At 44.7% G+C, this 18,675-nt stretch overlaps 1 protein-coding gene across 1 annotated transcript in view; it reads right to left on the reverse strand.

The window, feature by feature from the left end:
* The window catches only part of cabp2a (calcium binding protein 2a), a 55,279-nt gene that overhangs the window by 35,037 nt on the left and 1,567 nt on the right, over positions 1 to 18,675 (reverse strand). Inside the window, exon 2 of the mRNA XM_065003615.1 lies at positions 17,313 to 17,495. Within this exon, the coding sequence (XP_064859687.1) occupies positions 17,313 to 17,495 (183 nt within the window). The remainder of the gene's footprint in view (positions 1 to 17,312; positions 17,496 to 18,675) is intronic.

Here is an 18,675-nt window from a genome sequence, read left to right on the forward strand (position 1 = left end):
AGAGGAGCAGATGCCAGAAAGAGGAAAGGGAGGGATAGAGAGGAGCAGATGTCAGAAAGAGGAAAGGGAGGGATAGTGGAGGAGGAGATGTCAAAAAGAGGAAAGGGAGGGATAGAGAGGAGGAGATGTCAGAAAGAGGAAAGGGAGGGATAGAGAGGAGATGTCAGAAAGAGGAAAGGGGGGGATAGAGAGGAGCAGATGTCAGAAAGAGGGAAGGGGGGATAGAGAGGAGCAGATGTCAGAAAGAGGGAAGGGAGGGATAGAGAGGAGATGTCAGAAAGAGGAAAGGGGGGATAGAGAAGAGGAGATGTCAGAAAGAGGGAAGGGGGATAGAGAGGAGATGTCAGAAAGGGGAAAGGGGGGATAGAGAAGAGGAGATGTCAGAAAGAGGGAAGGGGGGATAGAGAGGAGCAGATGTCAGAAAGAGGGAAGGGAGGGATAGAGAGGAGATGTCAGAAAGAGGAAAGGGGGGATAGAGAAGAGGAGATGTCAGAAAGAGGAAAGGGGGGATAGAGAGGAGCAGATGTCAGAAAGAGGGAAGGGGTGGATAGAGAGGAGCAGATGTCAGAAAGAGGGAAGGGAGGGATAGAGAGGAGATGTCAGAAAGAGGAAAGGGGGGATAGAGAAGAGGAGATGTCAGAAAGAGGGAAGGGGGGATAGAGAGGAGCAGATGTCAGAAATAGGAAAGGGGGATAGAGAGGAGCAGATGTCAGAAAGAGGGAAGGGGGGATAGAGAGGAGCAGATGTCAGAAAGAGGGAAGGGAGGGATAGAGAGGAGATGTCAGAAAGAGGAAAGGGGGGATAGAGAAGAGGAGATGTCAGAAAGAGGAAATGGAGGGATAGAGAGGAGATGTCATAAAGAGGAAAGGGGGGGATAGAGAGGAGGAGATGTCAGAAAGAGGAAAGGGGGGGATAGAGAGGAGATGTCAGAAAGAGGAAAGGGAGGGATAGAGAGGAGATGTCAGAAAGAGGAAAGGGAGGGATAGAGAGGAGGAGATGTCAGAAAGAGGAAAGGGAGGGATAGAGAGGAGGAGATGTCAGAAAGAGGAAAGGGAGGGATAGAGAGGAGGAGATGTCAGAAAGAGGAAAGGGAGGGATAGAGAGGAGATGTCAGAAAGAGGAAAGGGAGGGATAGAGAGGAGGAGAGGAAGGAAGGACATGTAGAGATACTAACAGGACATAGACTATAGGAAGAGTTAATTCACCAGGAAGAAGAAAAAGAAAGTGGAAAGGAAAGAAAGGATATGAGATGAGTTCATCTCATTGTCGTCTACACAAATACTGTTGTAGCTACTTCAGTGAACAAGCGTTTTGCCTTTCCTAAAGCCTTTTGATAAGAATCCTCATGTGACTATTGTCATAATGTCATACTTCACTTGATCTAAAGACTTGCTGTTATAAATGACCAGACATGGTGTAGGGGTTAAGAATCACATGTATTTATTGTAATAATGTGGGGTTAGTCATGTTATTGTTGATCACCTGTCAAAGAAACCTGTCTGTAATGAGTTTGACTTTGGAGCGTCAGGATTATTGGTTTGGTGCTGAAACCTTTTGATGTGCATCTCCACAGGGGCATTCTCAAATTGCATGTTTGTCCCCCTCAGTTTTATCATTGCACTGTGATACAAAACTGGGTTCCGGTGTGCTTTAGGACCATGCGGACGCCTCAGAGAGCAGTTATGTCCCCCCCATTTCTAGAACCAAAGTTGCACTGGTGCGTCTCCAGTTAATATAACTCTTTCTGTGGGCGCATTCAGTGATCACAAGTTGCAGGTATAGTAGAACAAAATAAATGTCGACGATGATCTTTTATTGACTCATTGACGCAAGAGGGTTTGGTCCATTTCCTGCTCATGGTTGTGACGTCAAATGGAGGCAAGGGTTTTTACAGTAAGGGTTATTGTGGTAGTAGCTTATTCCCGGGGGAATGTTGTTTTAAATCATGTGAACACCATTATTGAAGGTGTGGTTTGGTGGTAATATGTATGTTTATGACCTGAATGTGTTTGTTCCATTTTCATACCTTCATTGAAGTTGATTGTCAACTAGGTAATTGGTAGGGTTTGCGATGCATTCTGGGTAATGGGTATTGCTACAAGAAGCAAGCCATTGTTTGAGCGAGACAGGCAGGACAGACATATAACAGGGTGGCATGCTGCTGGTTTTACAGGAATTGAAGCCCTGGTGGTCTTCTGTTAGAGTTTTATGTTAATCATGTCAGTTTATTAGACCTGCCTTTCTGTTCATCGTCCTATTTGATTTTGTAAGTAATTGTACAGTTCCCCGGCTCATTTATCCTCACTTAGCAAATAAAAAGCCTCACATTGGCAAGATAAAGCACATCTTCCTCCTATGCCTCCTCACTGTTAAAATCTAACCTCATGGTCAACCTTACACCTCATTTTGCCTCCTCACTGTTAAAATCTAACCTCATGGTCAACCTTACACCTCATTTTGCCTCCTCACTGTTAAAATCTCACCTCATGGTCAACCTTACACCTCATTTTGCCTCCTCACTGTTAAAATCTCACCTCATGGTCAACCTCACACCTCATTTTTATTCTATCCATTCTATTTCTATATTCTCCTCTTGCATATGTTTTGGGTTCTTGGCCTGCTGTTCTTTCTGTGTGGATTTACCCAGCAGGACTTGGGTTCCAACAGAAGATAAAGGCATAACTTGGATTTAAACAGCCAGCGTACAGTTTAAATACCTCTTAAAGCAGGGGTTACATGAGACTCCTGCTTTAGAACATTTAGAAAGCAATGTCAAGGAATGTCTAGGAACATTTAGAATGTCTAGGAACAGTTAGAATGTCTAGGAACAGTTAGAATGTCTAGGAACAGTTAGAATGTCTAGGAACAGTTAGAATGTCTAGGAACATTTAGAATGTCTAGGAACAGTTAGAATGTCTAGGAACAGTTAGAATGTCTAGGAACAGTTAGAATGTCTAGGAACAGTTAGAATGTCTAGGAACAGTTAGAATGTCTAGGAACAGTTAGAATGTCTAGGAACAGTTAGAATGTCTAGGAACAGTTAGAATGTCTAGGAACAGAATGTCAAGCAACAGTTAGAATCCAACATTCTCGTTTTGCCGTGGATGATTGGGAAGAAGATTCTGGCACAAATGAGACAGATGGTATCAGCATTATGAGAAATGGATGAAGAATATGAGGGTGAAAATGTCACAGTGAGTTATGATGTAATAGTTGTATTATGAAAAATGATTATGTACTTCATATCTTCATGATCAAATAAGCCCTGAAATTGCTGCTGGAATATGTTCAAGTTGTACATTATGATCATTTGAGAAATTGTCAATTTTTTTCCTCGTAAATGTAATTTGCGTAAGTGTGAGTTTGTGCTGAAAGTGTTTGTGTGTGTGTGTGCTCCACCAGCAGTGTGGTGACTACAGTAGAGAGTAGCTGTGTGTCCAGGCCATTAGTGTAGAGCTGGGCACCACAACACTAATACCTATTGTCATATTGGAAGGGCAATCACACACACTCCTCCCTCTGTATCTCTCTGTCTTGTTCTATCTCTCTTCGTATCACCCCCTCTCTCTTTCTTCTCTCTCTCTCTCTCTCTCTCTCTCTCTCTCTCTCTATCACTCCCTGTCTCCCTCTGTATCTCTCTCTCTCTCGTTCTATCGCTCTTCGTATCACCCCCTCTCTCTTTCTTCTTCTCTCTCTCTCTCTCTCTCTCTATCACTCCCTGTCTCCCTCTGTATCTCTCTCTCTCTCGTTCTATCGCTCTTCGTATCACCCCCTCTCTCTTTCTTCTTCTCTCTCTCTCTCTCTCTCTCTCTATCACTCCCTGTCTCCCTCTGTATCTCTCTCTCTCTCGTTCTATCGCTCTTTGTATCACCCCCTCTCTCTTTCTTCTCTCTCACCCCTTCGTCACTTCTCTCTCCCTCTATCACTCCCTCTGTCTCCCTCTCTCTCTCTCTGCCTCTCTCTCTCTCCCTTCCTGTATTCTGTATCTCCATATTTTAATAGAGCTCCCTCCCTCCCTCTCCCCCTCTCTGTATCAATCTATAGCAAACTGCAATGGAATGTCCCAACACTAACTACAGCACCAAGCCCAGTTTTGCATGAGAGGCTGCAGTACTCAATCTAGACCACTAGAGGCAGTCATTCTAGAGAATCCTCACTAGATGGCAGTCTAACACAATCAGAAGATCAATGGTCACCGGCTGACTCTCCGGTTGAGGAGTGTGCAGGCTTGGGTTCCAACTAGGCCAGCTCTGTCAGATCATAGTGAATGCTGTTGAGAAATGTATATACATGTCTTCCTCCGTGTTACGGATACAGTTATCCTGTGTGTGTGTGTATCCTGTGTGTGTTTCTTTTCTCTCCTTCTCCCCTCACAGGTGAAAACCATCACTCCCCAATCAGTCAACAATCAATCATCAATCAGAAGACACACCTCCTCCTATTTCCTACCCTATCACAGTTCCTTCCCCATGGTTTAAAAACCCCATCATTTGTTTGTTCTGGAGCTCAATCTCTAGCTCAATCTCTCTGTAAATGCCATGTCTGTAGGTCTCTGTGTTTCACTCTCGCTTTGTGTCTTAACCTCTCTTTTGTTTAAGCACCTCATAGCACTTTGTCATCACCTGTGAGTATTGTTTTTGGTTATGGTGTTTGTTTGTTGCTGGTGGGAAAAGGGGGAAACCAAGACCAGTCGCCCATGGGCATACACTACCCGTAGGTGAACTTTGTTAAATACACTAGTTAGAACTGGGCGGACCACCCACTGTATTTTTGGTTAGTTAGTTAGCTGTTGTTAAAGTAGGCTAGTCTAGCTTAGGGGTGTTTTTGAATACTTATTGTTTCTTTCCTTGGGTCCAGCTCAGCCCCTTTTCCTGCTCCCCCCATTACCGTGTGTTTATAAATAAACCTAGAGTTTGACGGTAGATTTCTGTTGTTGTGGTTATTTCGTGCACACTTTTACTTTGTCACAATAATAATTTGCATGAGTTATGTTACAGGTCTCATTACCATCCCCCCCTAGACTGTCGGGCCAAAAGGGATTGGTAACACTCCGGTTGACCCATTCTTAGGGCAGCCTACCTGAAATAAAGATTGTACTTTTTCCGTATTATGAGGATAATTGCACTAGTTCAGGACCTTTTGAGAATTGTAGCTTTTTGGTCCCAAAAACACTTTCGATCCGATTTAATTGTAACATTCTGTCATAAAGAGCCACAGGAGGCTGGTGGCACCTTAATTGGGGAGGATGATCACGTGGTAATGGCTGGAGCGGAATAAGTGTAAAGGTATCAACAACATCCAACACATGGTTTCCTGCCTTTATTATGAGCCGTCATCCCCACAGCAGCCTCCACTGTAAAGAGGTTAACTAAAAACATGACTAGAGTAAGTGTCAAATAAAATAACAGGGTTGACTGTAACAGGGTTGACCGTAACAGGGTTGACCGTAACAGGGTTGACGATTTCGTCTGCCTTAAATCTCCTTGTGACAGGAGGAATGGAAGCGTGTTGTGTGCAACAGGGAGTGACAACTGAACCCAATATATGTCTTTTCTTTGTTAAATTGTTCTTGCCTTTCTATCTATCTAATGGTTTACAGGTTGACACTCGACGAAACAAAACACCAGAAAATGACCAGGAAGGGTAGAACCAGCTCACCTGCTTTTACACGATCGTTTCTCGTTTCTTTTGAAAAGAAAGAGAATAGTTTCACCGTATTAAAAGGAGAGTTCAGTTCACGTAACGGTGTTGATTTTCAAATGAGAAACAGATGTAAATTAATTACTAATCACATCAAATAAATAATAATATTCAGAAATTACTTTCTCAAAGCAACAAATAAATAGGTCTTTACAATGATGCTGAAAACTTGGAGAAATGACGGGGTTCGGTGGGTTAAAATCTTCCTAGAGGTCACAGAGGTGCACGGAGCAAGTCTGTATTCGTAGAAGAAAATCTGATTTATTGAAATCTCCATGTGGTCTGTATTAAAGTGCACTTCATTTAATATAACAAGATTCTGAAATTCAATATTGGTGCATCATTTCTACTTAAAATATCAAAACGATGCAAAAGGCACTCTTCATGGAACAACCCCTGAATGACAATGTCCAATGACTGAAGGGCTTCATACAGAACAGGGAAAGAAAGTCCACATTCAGCAAACAGCACAGTCATGTAACAACACATGTAAAACCATAGTCCTCGGACTCCTCGGTGTGATGTCATGTTGTGTTCACAGCTGAGGGATAAACCTACAGTCATGTAACAACACATGTAAAACCATAGTCCTCGGACTCCTCACAGCTGAGGGGTGTGATGTCATGTTGTGTTCACAGCTGAGGGATAAACCTACAGTCATGTAACAACACATGTAAAACCATAGTCCTCGGACTCCTCGGTGTGATGTCATGTTGTGTTCACAGCTGAGGGATAAACCTACAGTCATGTAACAACACATGTAAAACCATAGTCCTCGGACTCCTCGGTGTGATGTCATGTTGTGTTCACAGCTGAGGGATAAACCTACAGTCATGTAACAACACATGTAAAACCATAGTCCTCGGACTCCTCGGTGTGATGTCATGTTGTGTTCACAGCTGAGGAATAAACCTACAGTCAAGTAACAACACATGTAGAACCATAGTCCTCGGACTCCTCGGTGTGATGTCATGTTGTGTTCACAGCTGAGGAATAAACCTACAGTCATGTAACAACACATGTAACTCCGGATCAAACAGCTGAGGAAATGTGTCTCCTCTTTTCAACGGCATTAAACACAACAGATGTCTTAGGCTGTATCCCAAAAGGCATCCCTATTCCCTATATAGTGCACTACTTTTAACCAGGGCCCAATAGTTGTCCACTATGTAGGGAATAGGGTGCCAGTTTGGGACGGAGGCTTAGACATAGTAGGATGACAGGAGAGAGGGAAGAAACACTTTTGAATAACAATCTCATGTCGCAGAGTCAACAACTTTATGATGGTGTTCAGAAGACAGGCCATCCTGGACTCTGGATCACAATGCTCTGGAAAGGCACAGAGGCGCGCGTGTGTGTGTGTGTGTGTGTGTGTGTGTGTGTGTGTGTGTGTGTGTGTGTGTGTGTGTGTGTGTGTGAGAGACAGAGAGCTTGGGTCTGTGTGTGTGCTTGCTGTGTGTGTGTGTGTGTGTGTGTGTGTGTGTGTGTGTGTGTGTGTGTGTGTGTGTGAGAGAGAGAGACAGAGAGCTTGGGTCTGTGTGTGTGTGTGCTTGCGTAAATATGTGTGTGTGTTCTTACGTGTGTGAGCCTGCGTCTGTCTGCGTGTGTGACTGCTTCCTGACCCTTTCCTCTGAGCCTCTTGAAGGTTGAGCGGAACTTTAATCAAGTTAAATGCAATAGTCTGCTGTGTTGTGTGTGTGTCATCTGTTGTAACATCTAGTCATCATCTGTCTAGTCCTACTGACTCACACAACACTGATTTATTCACTAGTTCTCATGGGTTTTCCATCAAAAGACACATTTATATATTTTCCACAGCAAGATACATCTCCCCGATATTTCCTCCTCTCCTCTCTTTCCTCTCTCTCCTCTCTCTCCTTCTCTTCTCTCCCCTCCCTCCTTCTCTCCTCTCTCTCATCCTCTCCTCTCCCCTCTCTCCTTCTCTCCCCTCTTTCCTCCTCTCCTCTCCTCTCTCCCCTCCTTCTCTCCTCTCTCTCCTCCTCTCCTTTCTCCCCTCCCTCTTTCTCCTCCTCTCCCTCCTACCTCTCTCCTTCTCGCCTCCTCCCCTCTCTCCCCTCCCTCCTTCTCTCCCCTCTCTCCTCCTCTCCTCTATCTCCTACCTCTCCTCTCTCCCCTCTCTCCTTCTCTCCTCTCTCTCATACTCTCCTTCATTTCCTCTCTCTCCTTCCTTTCTTCTATCTCCTCCTCTACTCTCTCCTCCTCTCCTCTCTCTCCCCCTCTACTCTCTCCTCCTCTCCTCTCTCTCCTCCTCTCCTTTGTTACCTCTCCTCCTCTCCTCTCTCTCCTCCTCTCCTTCGTTGCCTCTCCTCCTCTCCTCCTCTCCTTCGTTTCCTCTCCTCCTCTCCCTCGTTTCCTCTCCTCCTCTCCTCTCTCTCCTCTTCTCCTTTGTTTCCTCTCTCTCCTCCTCTCCTTGGTTTCCTCTCTTCCTCTCCTCTCTCATCTCTCCTCCTCTCCTTCCTTTCCTCCTCTCCTTTGTTTTCTCTCTATCCTCCTCTCCTCTCTCTCCTCTCTCTCCTCCTTGGTTTCCTCTCCTCCTCTCCTCTCTCTCCTCCTTGGTTTCCTCCTCTCCTCTCTCTCCTCTCTCTTCCTCTCCTTCCTTTTCCCTCTCTCCTCCTTTCCTCTCTCCGCTCTTCTCTCTCTCCTCCTCTCCTCTATCTCCTCCTTTCCTTCCTCTCCTCTCTCTTCTCTCTCTCCTAATCTCCTTCCTTTCCTCTCCTCTCTCTCCTCCTCTCCTTGTTCTCCTCCTCTCCTCCTCTCCTATATCTCCCCTCTCTCTAGTACACATATCCAGGCATCAGATATCTCAGAATGAACTGTGAAACAAACAAACACTCACACACATATTATAGTTCTATACTACATCAACAATTGAGGCCAACAGCAGCAGCAGCATGTCGTTGCTTGTTCATATGGAAGTTGACAGGTTTTAGATTGTCATCACAGAAGATACCATCATTATATATATATTGTGTTGGTTCTTGTATGTGTAGTAGGTACATGCATGTATAGCTTTGTACACTCTGGGCAGGTTTGATCAATTAGCTCAGTTAGTCAGATGTGAAGCCTAGTTGGAACAAAACCCTGTAGTTCCTGCAGCACTCCTGGTACAGGGTTACGTACCCCTGATCTAGTCTGTTACTTTAACAATGGTCCCTCTTCCTGTCTTTCTCTCTCTTCTTATCTCTTCTATCTCCGTCTCACTCGCTCTCTCTATTTCTATCTCTCTATTTCTCTCTCTCTCTTTCTCTCTCTCTCTATTTCTCTCTCTCTCTATTTCTCTCTCTCTCTTTCTATCTCTCACTCTCTATTTCTCTCTCTCTCCCTCACTCCTCTCTCTCTCTCTCTCTCTCTCTCTCTCTCTCTCTCTCCCTCACTCCTCTCTCTCTCTCTCTCTCTCTCTCTCTCTCTCTCTCTCTCTCTCTCTTTCTCACTGGATTTTTCCATATTTACCATTGATACTCCCACGCTCTCCATCATTTCCTATAGACCTGTGGTGTGTAGTGTGATTGTGTTTTCTTCATCTCCTGTATTTGAGATTTGCGTTGTCTGGTATGTTCTAGAATGATTGGAATGGATTACAATAGGGCCACAATGACAGAAGGAGAGTGAGGCCAGAGAGAAAGACAGTGGGCTAGAAAGACAGTGAGAGAGAGGGAGGGAGGGATAGAGAAATAGAGAGAGATAATCACTTATATTCTGTATGACAGCTGTCAAACGACTATGTCAGATCAGCTCAGCTTGTTTGAACTGTCTGTCTATATATACAGTGGGGAGAACAAGTATTTGATACACTGTCGATTTTGCAGGTTTTCCTACTTACAAAGCATGTAGAGGTCTGTAATTTGTATCATAGGTACACTTCCACTGTGAGAGACAGAATCTAAAACATACTGTGGTCCCAGCTCTCTTCGGGTCATTGACCAGGTCCTGCCGTGTAGTTCTGGGCAGGATCCCTCACCTTCCTCAAAAAATGCAAATGAATTACTTAAAAATCATACAATGTGATTTTCTGGATTTTTGTTTTAGATTCCGTCTCTCACAGTTGAAGTGTACCTATGATAGAAATTACAGACCTCTACATACTTTGTAAGTAGGAAAACCTGTTAGATATCTCCAGCTTAACCAGACAGGTCCCGTCCTGGGTCTTAGAGCAAACAGAGAACCCCATCGTGTTAGATATCTTCAGCTTAACCAGACAGGTCCCGTCCTGGGTCTTAGAGCAAACAGAGAACCCCATCGTGTTAGATATCTCCATATCTCCAGTCTTAGAGCAAACAGAGAACCCCATCGTGTTAGATATCTCCAGCTTAACCAGACAGGTCCCGTCCTGGGTCTTAGAGCAAACAGAGAACCCCATCATGTTAGATATCTCCAGCTTAACCAGACAGGTCCCGTCCCGGGTCTTAGAGCAAACAGAGAACCCCATCGTGTTAGATATCTCCAGCTAAACCAGACAGGTCCCGTCCTGGGTCTTACAGCAAACAGAGAACCCATAACCAGACAGGTCCCTGGGTCTTAGAGCAAACAGAGAACCCCATCGTGTTAGATATCTCCAGCTAACCAGACAGTCTTAAGCAAACAGAGAACCCCATCGTGTTAGATATCCCAGCTTAACCCAGGTCCCGGGTCTTAGAGCAAACAGAGAACCCCATCGTGTTAGATATCTCCAGCTAAACCAGACAGGTCCCGTCCTGGGTCTTAGAGCAAACAGAGAACCCCATCGTGTTAGATATCTCCAGCTTAACCAGACAGGTCCCATCCTGGGTCTTAGAGCAAACAGAGAACCCCATCGTGTTAGATATCTCCAGCTTAACCAGACAGGTCCCGTCCTGGGTCTTAGAGCAAACAGAGAACCCCCTGGGTCTTAGAGCAAACAGAGAACCCCATCGTGTTAGATATCTCCAGCTTAACCAGACAGGTCCCGTCCTGGGTCTTAGAGCAAACAGAGAACCCCATCGTGTTAGATATCTCCAGCTTAACCAGACACGTGTGTCAGTCGACTCTTAAAGATTTTAACCATCTCCTTTCTTAATGTTACTTTTCATGTAGTGTTTCCTAAGTGTTATTTTGAACTATTTCCCGTAGTTTTTCCTATGCTTATCTTTAACCACCTCCTAGTCTCATCTGAGAGTGAATCTGTCTGTAAAGGCATCATTTTATCCTCTGAGTGGTTTATTTTCACCACCATAACCCTCCCTTCATTCCTCCATCCCTCTCAATGTTTCCCAATCAATCTATCCTCCCTTTCTCACCTCTCCCTCATCCCAGGGCAGCAGGAAGCCTAGCGGTTGAGAGTGTTTGAATCCCGGAGCCAACTAGGTGGAAGATCAGTGACCATGAGCAAGGCACTTAACCCTAATTGCTCCTTTAAGTCTCTATGGATAACAGTGTCTACTAAATTACAAAAATGTCAATGTAAAGCTTTTCTGACCATTTTTGCTGTTTTTGTCCTTCTGTCAATAGCTCTGTTGCCATGGAGATCAATGACTTGCAGAATGAAAGATAGAAATTACCCTTTTAGGAAATTGTGTTTTGAAATGTTTTTTTTGTTGTTGCTGTAAATCTATACTGACCCACCTGAGTCCTAAATGGCACCATATTCCCTATGTAGTGCACACATTTTGACCATTAGCCCTATGGGATCTCCTTCAAAGTAGTGCATTATGTAGGGAACAGGGTTCCATTTGAGACACTCTCCTAGCCCTCACTAAAAACACTAATCTGGACCCAAGACTGTTACCATAACAACACACCTTCAATGGTACCATTCAGTCTGATTGTCAGTATTGCTGGCAGGCCCCTAGCATTGTATCCATTCAGTCTGATTGTCAGTATTGCTGGCAGGCCCCTAGCATTGTATCCATTCAGTCTGATTGTCAGTATTGCTGGCAGGCCCCTAGCATTGTATCCATTCATTCTGATTGTCAGTATTGCTGGCAGGCCCCTAGCATTGTATCCATTCAGTCTGATTGTCAGTATTGCTGGCAGGCCCCTAGCATTGTATCCATTCAGTCTGATTGTCAGTATTGCTGGCAGGCCCCTAGCATTGTATCCATTCAGTCTGATTGTCAGTATTGCTGGCAGGCCCCTAGCATTGTATCCATTCAGTCTGATTGTCAGTATTGCTGGCAGGCCCCTAGCATTGTATCCATTCAGTCTGATTGTCAGTATTGCTGGCAGGCCCCTAGCATTGTATCCATTCAGTCTGATTGTCAGTATTGCTGGCAGGCCCCTAGCATTGTATCCATTCAGTGTGATTGTCCGTATTGCTGGCAGGCCCCTAGCATTGTATCCATTCAGTCTGATTTCAGCTCTGCATTGTATCCATTCAGTCTGATTGTCCGTATTGCTGGCAGGCCCCTAGCATTGTATCCATTCAGTCTGATTGTCAGTATTGCTGGCAGGCCCCTAGCATTGTATCCATTCAGTCTGATTGTCAGTATTGCTGGCAGGCCCCTAGCATTGTATCCATTCAGTCTGATTGTCAGTATTGCTGGCAGGCCCCTAGCATTGTATCCATTCAGTCTGATTGTCAGTATTGCTGGCAGGCCCCTAGCATTGTATCCATTCAGTCTGATTGTCAGTATTGCTGGCAGGCCCCTAGCATTGTATCCATTCAGTCTGATTGTCAGTATTGCTGGCAGGCCCCTAGCATTGTATCCATTCAGGAGAAGTCTCAGGAGTCGCAGTATCAATGACAACTGTCCATCTCTCTCTCTCTCTCTCTCTGTTTATGTGTGTGTCACCCTATTAGGTCTGGAAGTGTTAAATAACTACAGTGACTCAGTGAGAACCCTGTCTATTCTCTACATGACTCCTGATGATATATGGGTAGTCTTATGTAGTCCTGTAAATGTTCTAACATAATAGTACTGCAGTCGGAGTCAAATGAGTCAGCATGACATCTGTGAACATGTTAGATAAATATAATGACTGTTCTCTCTCTCGCTCTCTCTCCCCCTTTCTCTCATTCCCTCTCTCCCACCTCTTCCTCTCTCTCTCTCTCTCTCTCTCTCTCTCTCTCTCTCTCTCTCTCTCTCTCCCACCTCTTCCTCTCTCTCTCTCTCTCTCTCTCTCTCTCTCTCTCTCTCTCTCTCTCTCTCTCTCTCTCCCACCTCTTTCTCCCTCTCTCTATCCCTCGCTCTCTCTCCCCCTTTCTCTCGTTCTCTCTCTCCTCTCCTCTCTCTCTTTCTTTCTATCTTTCTCTCTCCTTTCATCTTTTTCTCTCGCTCTCTCTCCCCCTTTCTCTCATTCTCTCTCTCCTCTCTCTCTTTCTTTCTATCTTTCTCTCTCCCTCCCTCTTTTTCTCTCTCTCTCCTCTCTCTCTTCCAGTGTCTCGCATTCATCTCATCTTCTGTTCCACCTACTTCAGGTGAACATTGAACATTAGTGAACATTGAACATTGACATTGTATTTAATTCAAAGCTTTATTTTTCATGGTCAAAGGCATTATGGTTTATTTCCTCCACCACCTAATCTGTTGTTTCTCAGTGTACGGTGTGTTAACATGAAGGGCTGATGACCAGCGGTCACAACAGAAAGATGTAGCTTCATGACGAGTTTGGAGGGTACTATGGTGTTATATACTGAGCTAATGATGAGTTTGGAGGGTACTATGGTGTTATATACTGAGCTAATGATGAGTTTGGAGGGTACTATGGTGTTATATACTGAGCTAATGATGAGTTTGGAGGGTACTATGGTGTTATATACTGAGCTAATGATGAGTTTGGAGGGTACTATGGTGTTATATACTGAGCTAATGATGAGTTTGGAGGGTACTATGGTGTTATATACTGAGCTAATGACGAGTTTGGAGGGTACTATGGTGTTAAATGCTGAGCTAATGATGAGTTTGGAGGGTACTATGGTGTTATACTGAGCTAATGACGAGTTTGGAGGGTACTTTGGTGTTATATACTGAGCTAATGACGAGTTTGGAGGGTACTATGGTGTTAAATGCTGAGCTAATGACGAGTTTGGAGGGTACTATGGTGTTAAATGCTGAGCTGTAGTCGATGAACAGCATTCTTACATAGGTATTCCTCTTGTCCAGATGGCTTAGGGCAGTGTGCAGTGTGGTTGCGATTGGGTCGTCTGTGGACCTATTGGGGCGGTAAACAAATTGGAGTGGGTCTAGGGTGTCAGGTAGGGGTGGAGGTGATATGGTCCTTGACTAGTCTCTTAAAGCACTTCATGATGACGGAAGTGAGTGCTACGGGGTGGTAGTCATTTAATTCAGTTACCTTAGCTTTCTTGGGGACAAGAATAATGGTGGCCATCTTGAAGCATGTGGGAACAGCAGACTGGGATAAGGATTGATTGAATATGTCCGTAAACACACCAGCCAGCTGGTCTGCGCATGCTCTGAGGACGCGACTAGTGATGCCGTCTGGGCCTGCAGCCTTGCGAGGGTTGAAATGTTTAAATATTTTACTCATGTTGGCTGCAGAGAAGAAGAGCATGCAGGTTTTGGTAGAGGACCGTGTCAGTGGCACTGTATTGACCTCAAAGCGAGCAAAGAAGTTGTTTAGTTTGTTTAGGAGCAAGACATCATTGTCTGCGACGGGGCTGGTTTTTCTTTTGTAGTCCGTGATTGACTGTAGACCCTGCAACCTACCTCTCGTGTCTGAGCCATTGAATTGCGACTCTACTTTGTCTCCATACTGACGCTTAGCTTGTTTGATTGTCTTGCGGTGGGAAAAGCTACTCTGTATGTATTCGGTCATGTTTCCGGTCACCTTGCCCTGATTAAAAGCAGTGGTTCGCACTTTCAGTTTTGCACGAATGCTGCCATCAATCCACGGTTTCTGGTTGGGGAATGTTTTAATAGACGCTGTGGGTACAACATCACCGACATCACCACACTTGCAAATAAACTCGCTCACCGAATCAGCGTATTCATCAATGTTATGGTTCGACGCTTTGCGGAAAACATATCCCAGTCTCGACCCCGCCTTGTGCAACTGGGTCCTGAAGATCCTCAACACAGGGGCCCCACAAGGGTGAGTTCTCAGCCCTCTCCTGTACTCCCTATTCACCCATGACTGCGTAGCCATGCACGCTTCCAACTCAATCATCAAGTTTGCAGATGACACTACAGTGGTAGGTTTGATTACCAACAATGACGAGACGGCCTACAGGGAGGAGGTGAGGGCCCTCAGAGTGTGGTGTCAGGATAATAACCTCACACTCAATGTCAACAAAACAAAGGAGATGATCGTGGACTTCAGGAAACAGCAGAGGGAGCAGCCCCCTATCCACATCGACGGGACAGTAGTGGAGAGGGTGGAAAGTTTTAAGTTCCTCGGCGTACACATCACGGACAAACTGAAATGGTCCACCCACACAGACAGCGTGGTGAAGAAGGCGCAGCAGCGCCTCTTAAACCTCAGGAGGCTGAAGAAATTCAGCTTCTTACCAAAAACACTGACAAACTTTTACAGATGCGCAATCGAGAGCATCCTGTCGGGCTGTATCACCGTCTGGTACGGCAACTGCTCTGCCCACAACCGTAAGGCTCTCCAGAGGGTAGTGAGGTCTGCACAACGCATCACCGGGGACAAACTACCTGCCCTCCAGGACACCTACACCACCCGATGTCACAGGAAGGCCAAAAAGATCATCAAGGACAACAACCACCGAGCCACTGCCTGTTCACCCCGCTATCATCCATAAGGTGAGGTCAGTACAGGTGCATCAAAGCAGGGACCGAGAGACTGAAAAACAGCTTCTATCTCAAAGGCATCAGACTGTTAAACAGCCACCACTAACATTGAGTGGCTGCTGCCAACATACTGACTTAATCTCTAGCCACTTTAATAATGGAAAAATGTATGTAATAAATGTATCACTAGCCACTTTAAACAATTCCACTTTATATAATGTTTACATACCCTACATTACTCTTTCATATGTACATACTGTACTCTATGCCATCTAATGCATCTTGCCTATGCCATTCGGCCATCACTCATTCATACATTTTTATGTACATATTCTTATTCATTCCTTTACACCTGTGTGTATAAGATAGTTGTTGTGAAATTGTTAGGTTAGATTACTTGTTAGATATTACTGCGTGGTCGGAACTAGAAGCACAAGCATTTCACTTCACTCGCATTAACATCTTCTAACCATGTGTATGTGACAAATACATTTGATTTGATTTGAACAATCAATCCTACTATCTATGCTGCTCTGCTACACTCTCTATAAACACTATACTGCTTCCTCTGTCTATAAACACTATACTGCTTCCTCTATAAACACTATACTGCTTCCTCTATAAACACAATACTTCTTTCTCTGCCTATAAACCCTAAGAACAGTGCTCACATAAGATAACTACACTTCCTTACATAAGGTCAACCCTGGTGTCATAATCAGAATTGTTTTATTGCTGCAGCTTTTCCCAATCTGGCAGTTGGGTGCGGGGAGCGTTTGATTAGGTCTGATTTAGCGGCATCCCAACTCTGGGGTGATTACTTTTGTCTGACTCACTATGCCCTGAGAACAAGAGATCACTGATAGGATTAGATGATTAGAAATAGAATTAATGGAACGGTCGTATCATTGACTTCAATGAGGATGCCTGTTCTATTCATAATTTTCCTGCAGAAAACTTGGCCCAGGGAACAATGGGTCAGTAACACTGACATTCATTCTCTCTTCTCTTTCTCTTTATTTCCCCGTCTCTTTATTGCTCTCCTTCCTCTCTTTTCATTCACTGTCTCACTCTTTTTTCTATATCTGTCTCCCTTTTACCTCTCTCTCTCTGTCTCTCTCCTCTTCTCTCTCTCTGTCTCCCTTTTACCTCTCTCTCTCTCTCTCTCTCTCCCCTCTCTCTCTCTCTGTCTCCCTTTTACCTCTCTGTCTCCTCTCTCTCTCTTTTCTCTCTCTCTGTCTCTCTCCTCTTCTCTCTCTCTGTGTCTCCCTTTTACCTCTCTCTCTCTCTCTCCCCTCTCTCTCTCTCTGTCTCCCTTTTACCTCTCTCTGTCTCTCCTCTCTCTCTCTTTTCTCTCTCTCTGTCTCTGTCTCCCTTTTACCTCTCTCTCTCTCACTCTCTCTCTGTCTCTGTCTCTCTCTCTCTTCTCTTTTCTCTCTCTCTGTCTCTCTCTGTCTCCCTTTTACCTCTCTCAAACCCAACAATTGTTATTTGTAGGTAAAGACTCCCCCAGGTAAAGACTCCCCCAGGTAAGGATTCCCCCAGGTAAGGATTCCCCCAGGTAAGGATTCCCCCAGGTAAGGACTCCCCCAGGTAAGGACTCCCCCAGGTAAAGACTCCCCCAGGTAAAGACTCCCCCAGGTAAAGACCTCCCCAGGTAAAGAATCCCCCAGGTAAAGAATCCCCCAGGTAAAGAATCCCCCAGGTAAGGACTCCCCAGGTAAAGACTCCCCAGGTAAAGACTCCCCAGGTAAAGACTCCCCAGGTAAAGACTCCCCCAGGTAAAGACTCCCCAGGTAAAGACTCCCCCAGGTAAAGACTCCCCCAGGTAAAGACTCTAACAGGAAAGGACTTTCTCAGGTAAGGACTCCCCCAGGTAAAGACTCTAACAGTTGAGTCGCTCCACCTGTCCCAGTATTATACCTGTCCGAAGACGGAGGCGATGATGGGTTTTAGCCTCCTCCTCTCGGGGGTCTTGAGCCCCCAGGTCTCCTCTGGTGCCTCTGTAGCGGAGGACAGACTTCTGGTCTTAGTCTTCTTAGAAGGCCTCTTTATGCTGCAGGAGCTCCATCTCCTCAACTTCTCTATCTTCTTCTTGATGGAGCCCTGACAGACAGAGACAGAGACGTATGTGAATTAGTATACAGTGTAAGTCCTAGGTAAAGACGCTCAGATGGGGAGATGAAGAGATGGTTAGGATACAGTGTATGTCCTAGGTAAAGACGCTCAGACTGAGATGTTAGAATATACAGATGTGCTATTTTGATCACTCTGTTGTCCCAGATAATTTTCCTGCTCAGCAAAATGCAAATTGTAGTGTATTCAAGGTTTTAAAAGGCTTCTAAAGTTTGTAATTTCCACTGAAATGAATCAATCCCTAAACATGTCCATTAACTAATACATTTCCTGTTGCTGCAGGATTAGTTTTCTGCTGTGAGAAGCAGGGTCAAATTAAGATAGCACATCTGTCCTGGAGAAGGATACAAAGACAGACGAACGTTGACCTGTATGTGTCTTGGTAGAGAGTTAACTGTATGTTCTGATACAGGACCCAAACAGAGAGTTAACTGATGTTCTGATATAGGACCCAAACAGAGAGTGAACTGATGTTCTGATACAGGACCCAAACAGAGAGTTAACTGATGTTCTGATACAGGACCCAAACAGAGAGTTAACTGATGTTCTGATACAGGACCCAAACAGAGAGTTAACTGATTTTCTGATACAGGACCCAAACAGAGAGTTAACTGATGTTCTGATACAGGACCAAAACAGAGAGTTAACTGACAGTGCTGTATGTTCTGATATAGAAAGTATATAGCCTCCAGGTATGTAGTAGGTGTGAGTGAAGACTCAAACAATAGAGTTAACTGACAGTGCTGTATGTTCTGATATAGAAAGTATATAGCCTCCAGGTATGTAGTAGGTGTGAGTGAAGACTCACAATAGGGCACTATACTACTGTACTAGAAGACTCACAATAGGGCACTATACTACTGTACTAGAAGACTCACAATAGGGCACTATACTACTGTACTAGAAGACTCACAATAGGGCACTATACTACTGTACTAGAAGACTCACAATAGGGCACTATACTACTGTACTAGAAGACTAGGGCACAATATACTGCTGTACTAGAAGCACTATACTACTGTACTAGAAGACTCACAATAGGGCACTATACTACTGTACTAGAAGACTCACAATAGGGCACTATACTGCTGTACTAGAAGACTCACAATAGGGCACTATACTACTGTACTAGAAGACTCACAATAGGGAC

This window comes from Oncorhynchus nerka, linkage group LG18 (genome assembly GCF_034236695.1).
Source record: "Oncorhynchus nerka isolate Pitt River linkage group LG18, Oner_Uvic_2.0, whole genome shotgun sequence".
In the NCBI taxonomy this organism is placed as follows: Eukaryota; Metazoa; Chordata; class Actinopteri; order Salmoniformes; family Salmonidae; genus Oncorhynchus; species Oncorhynchus nerka.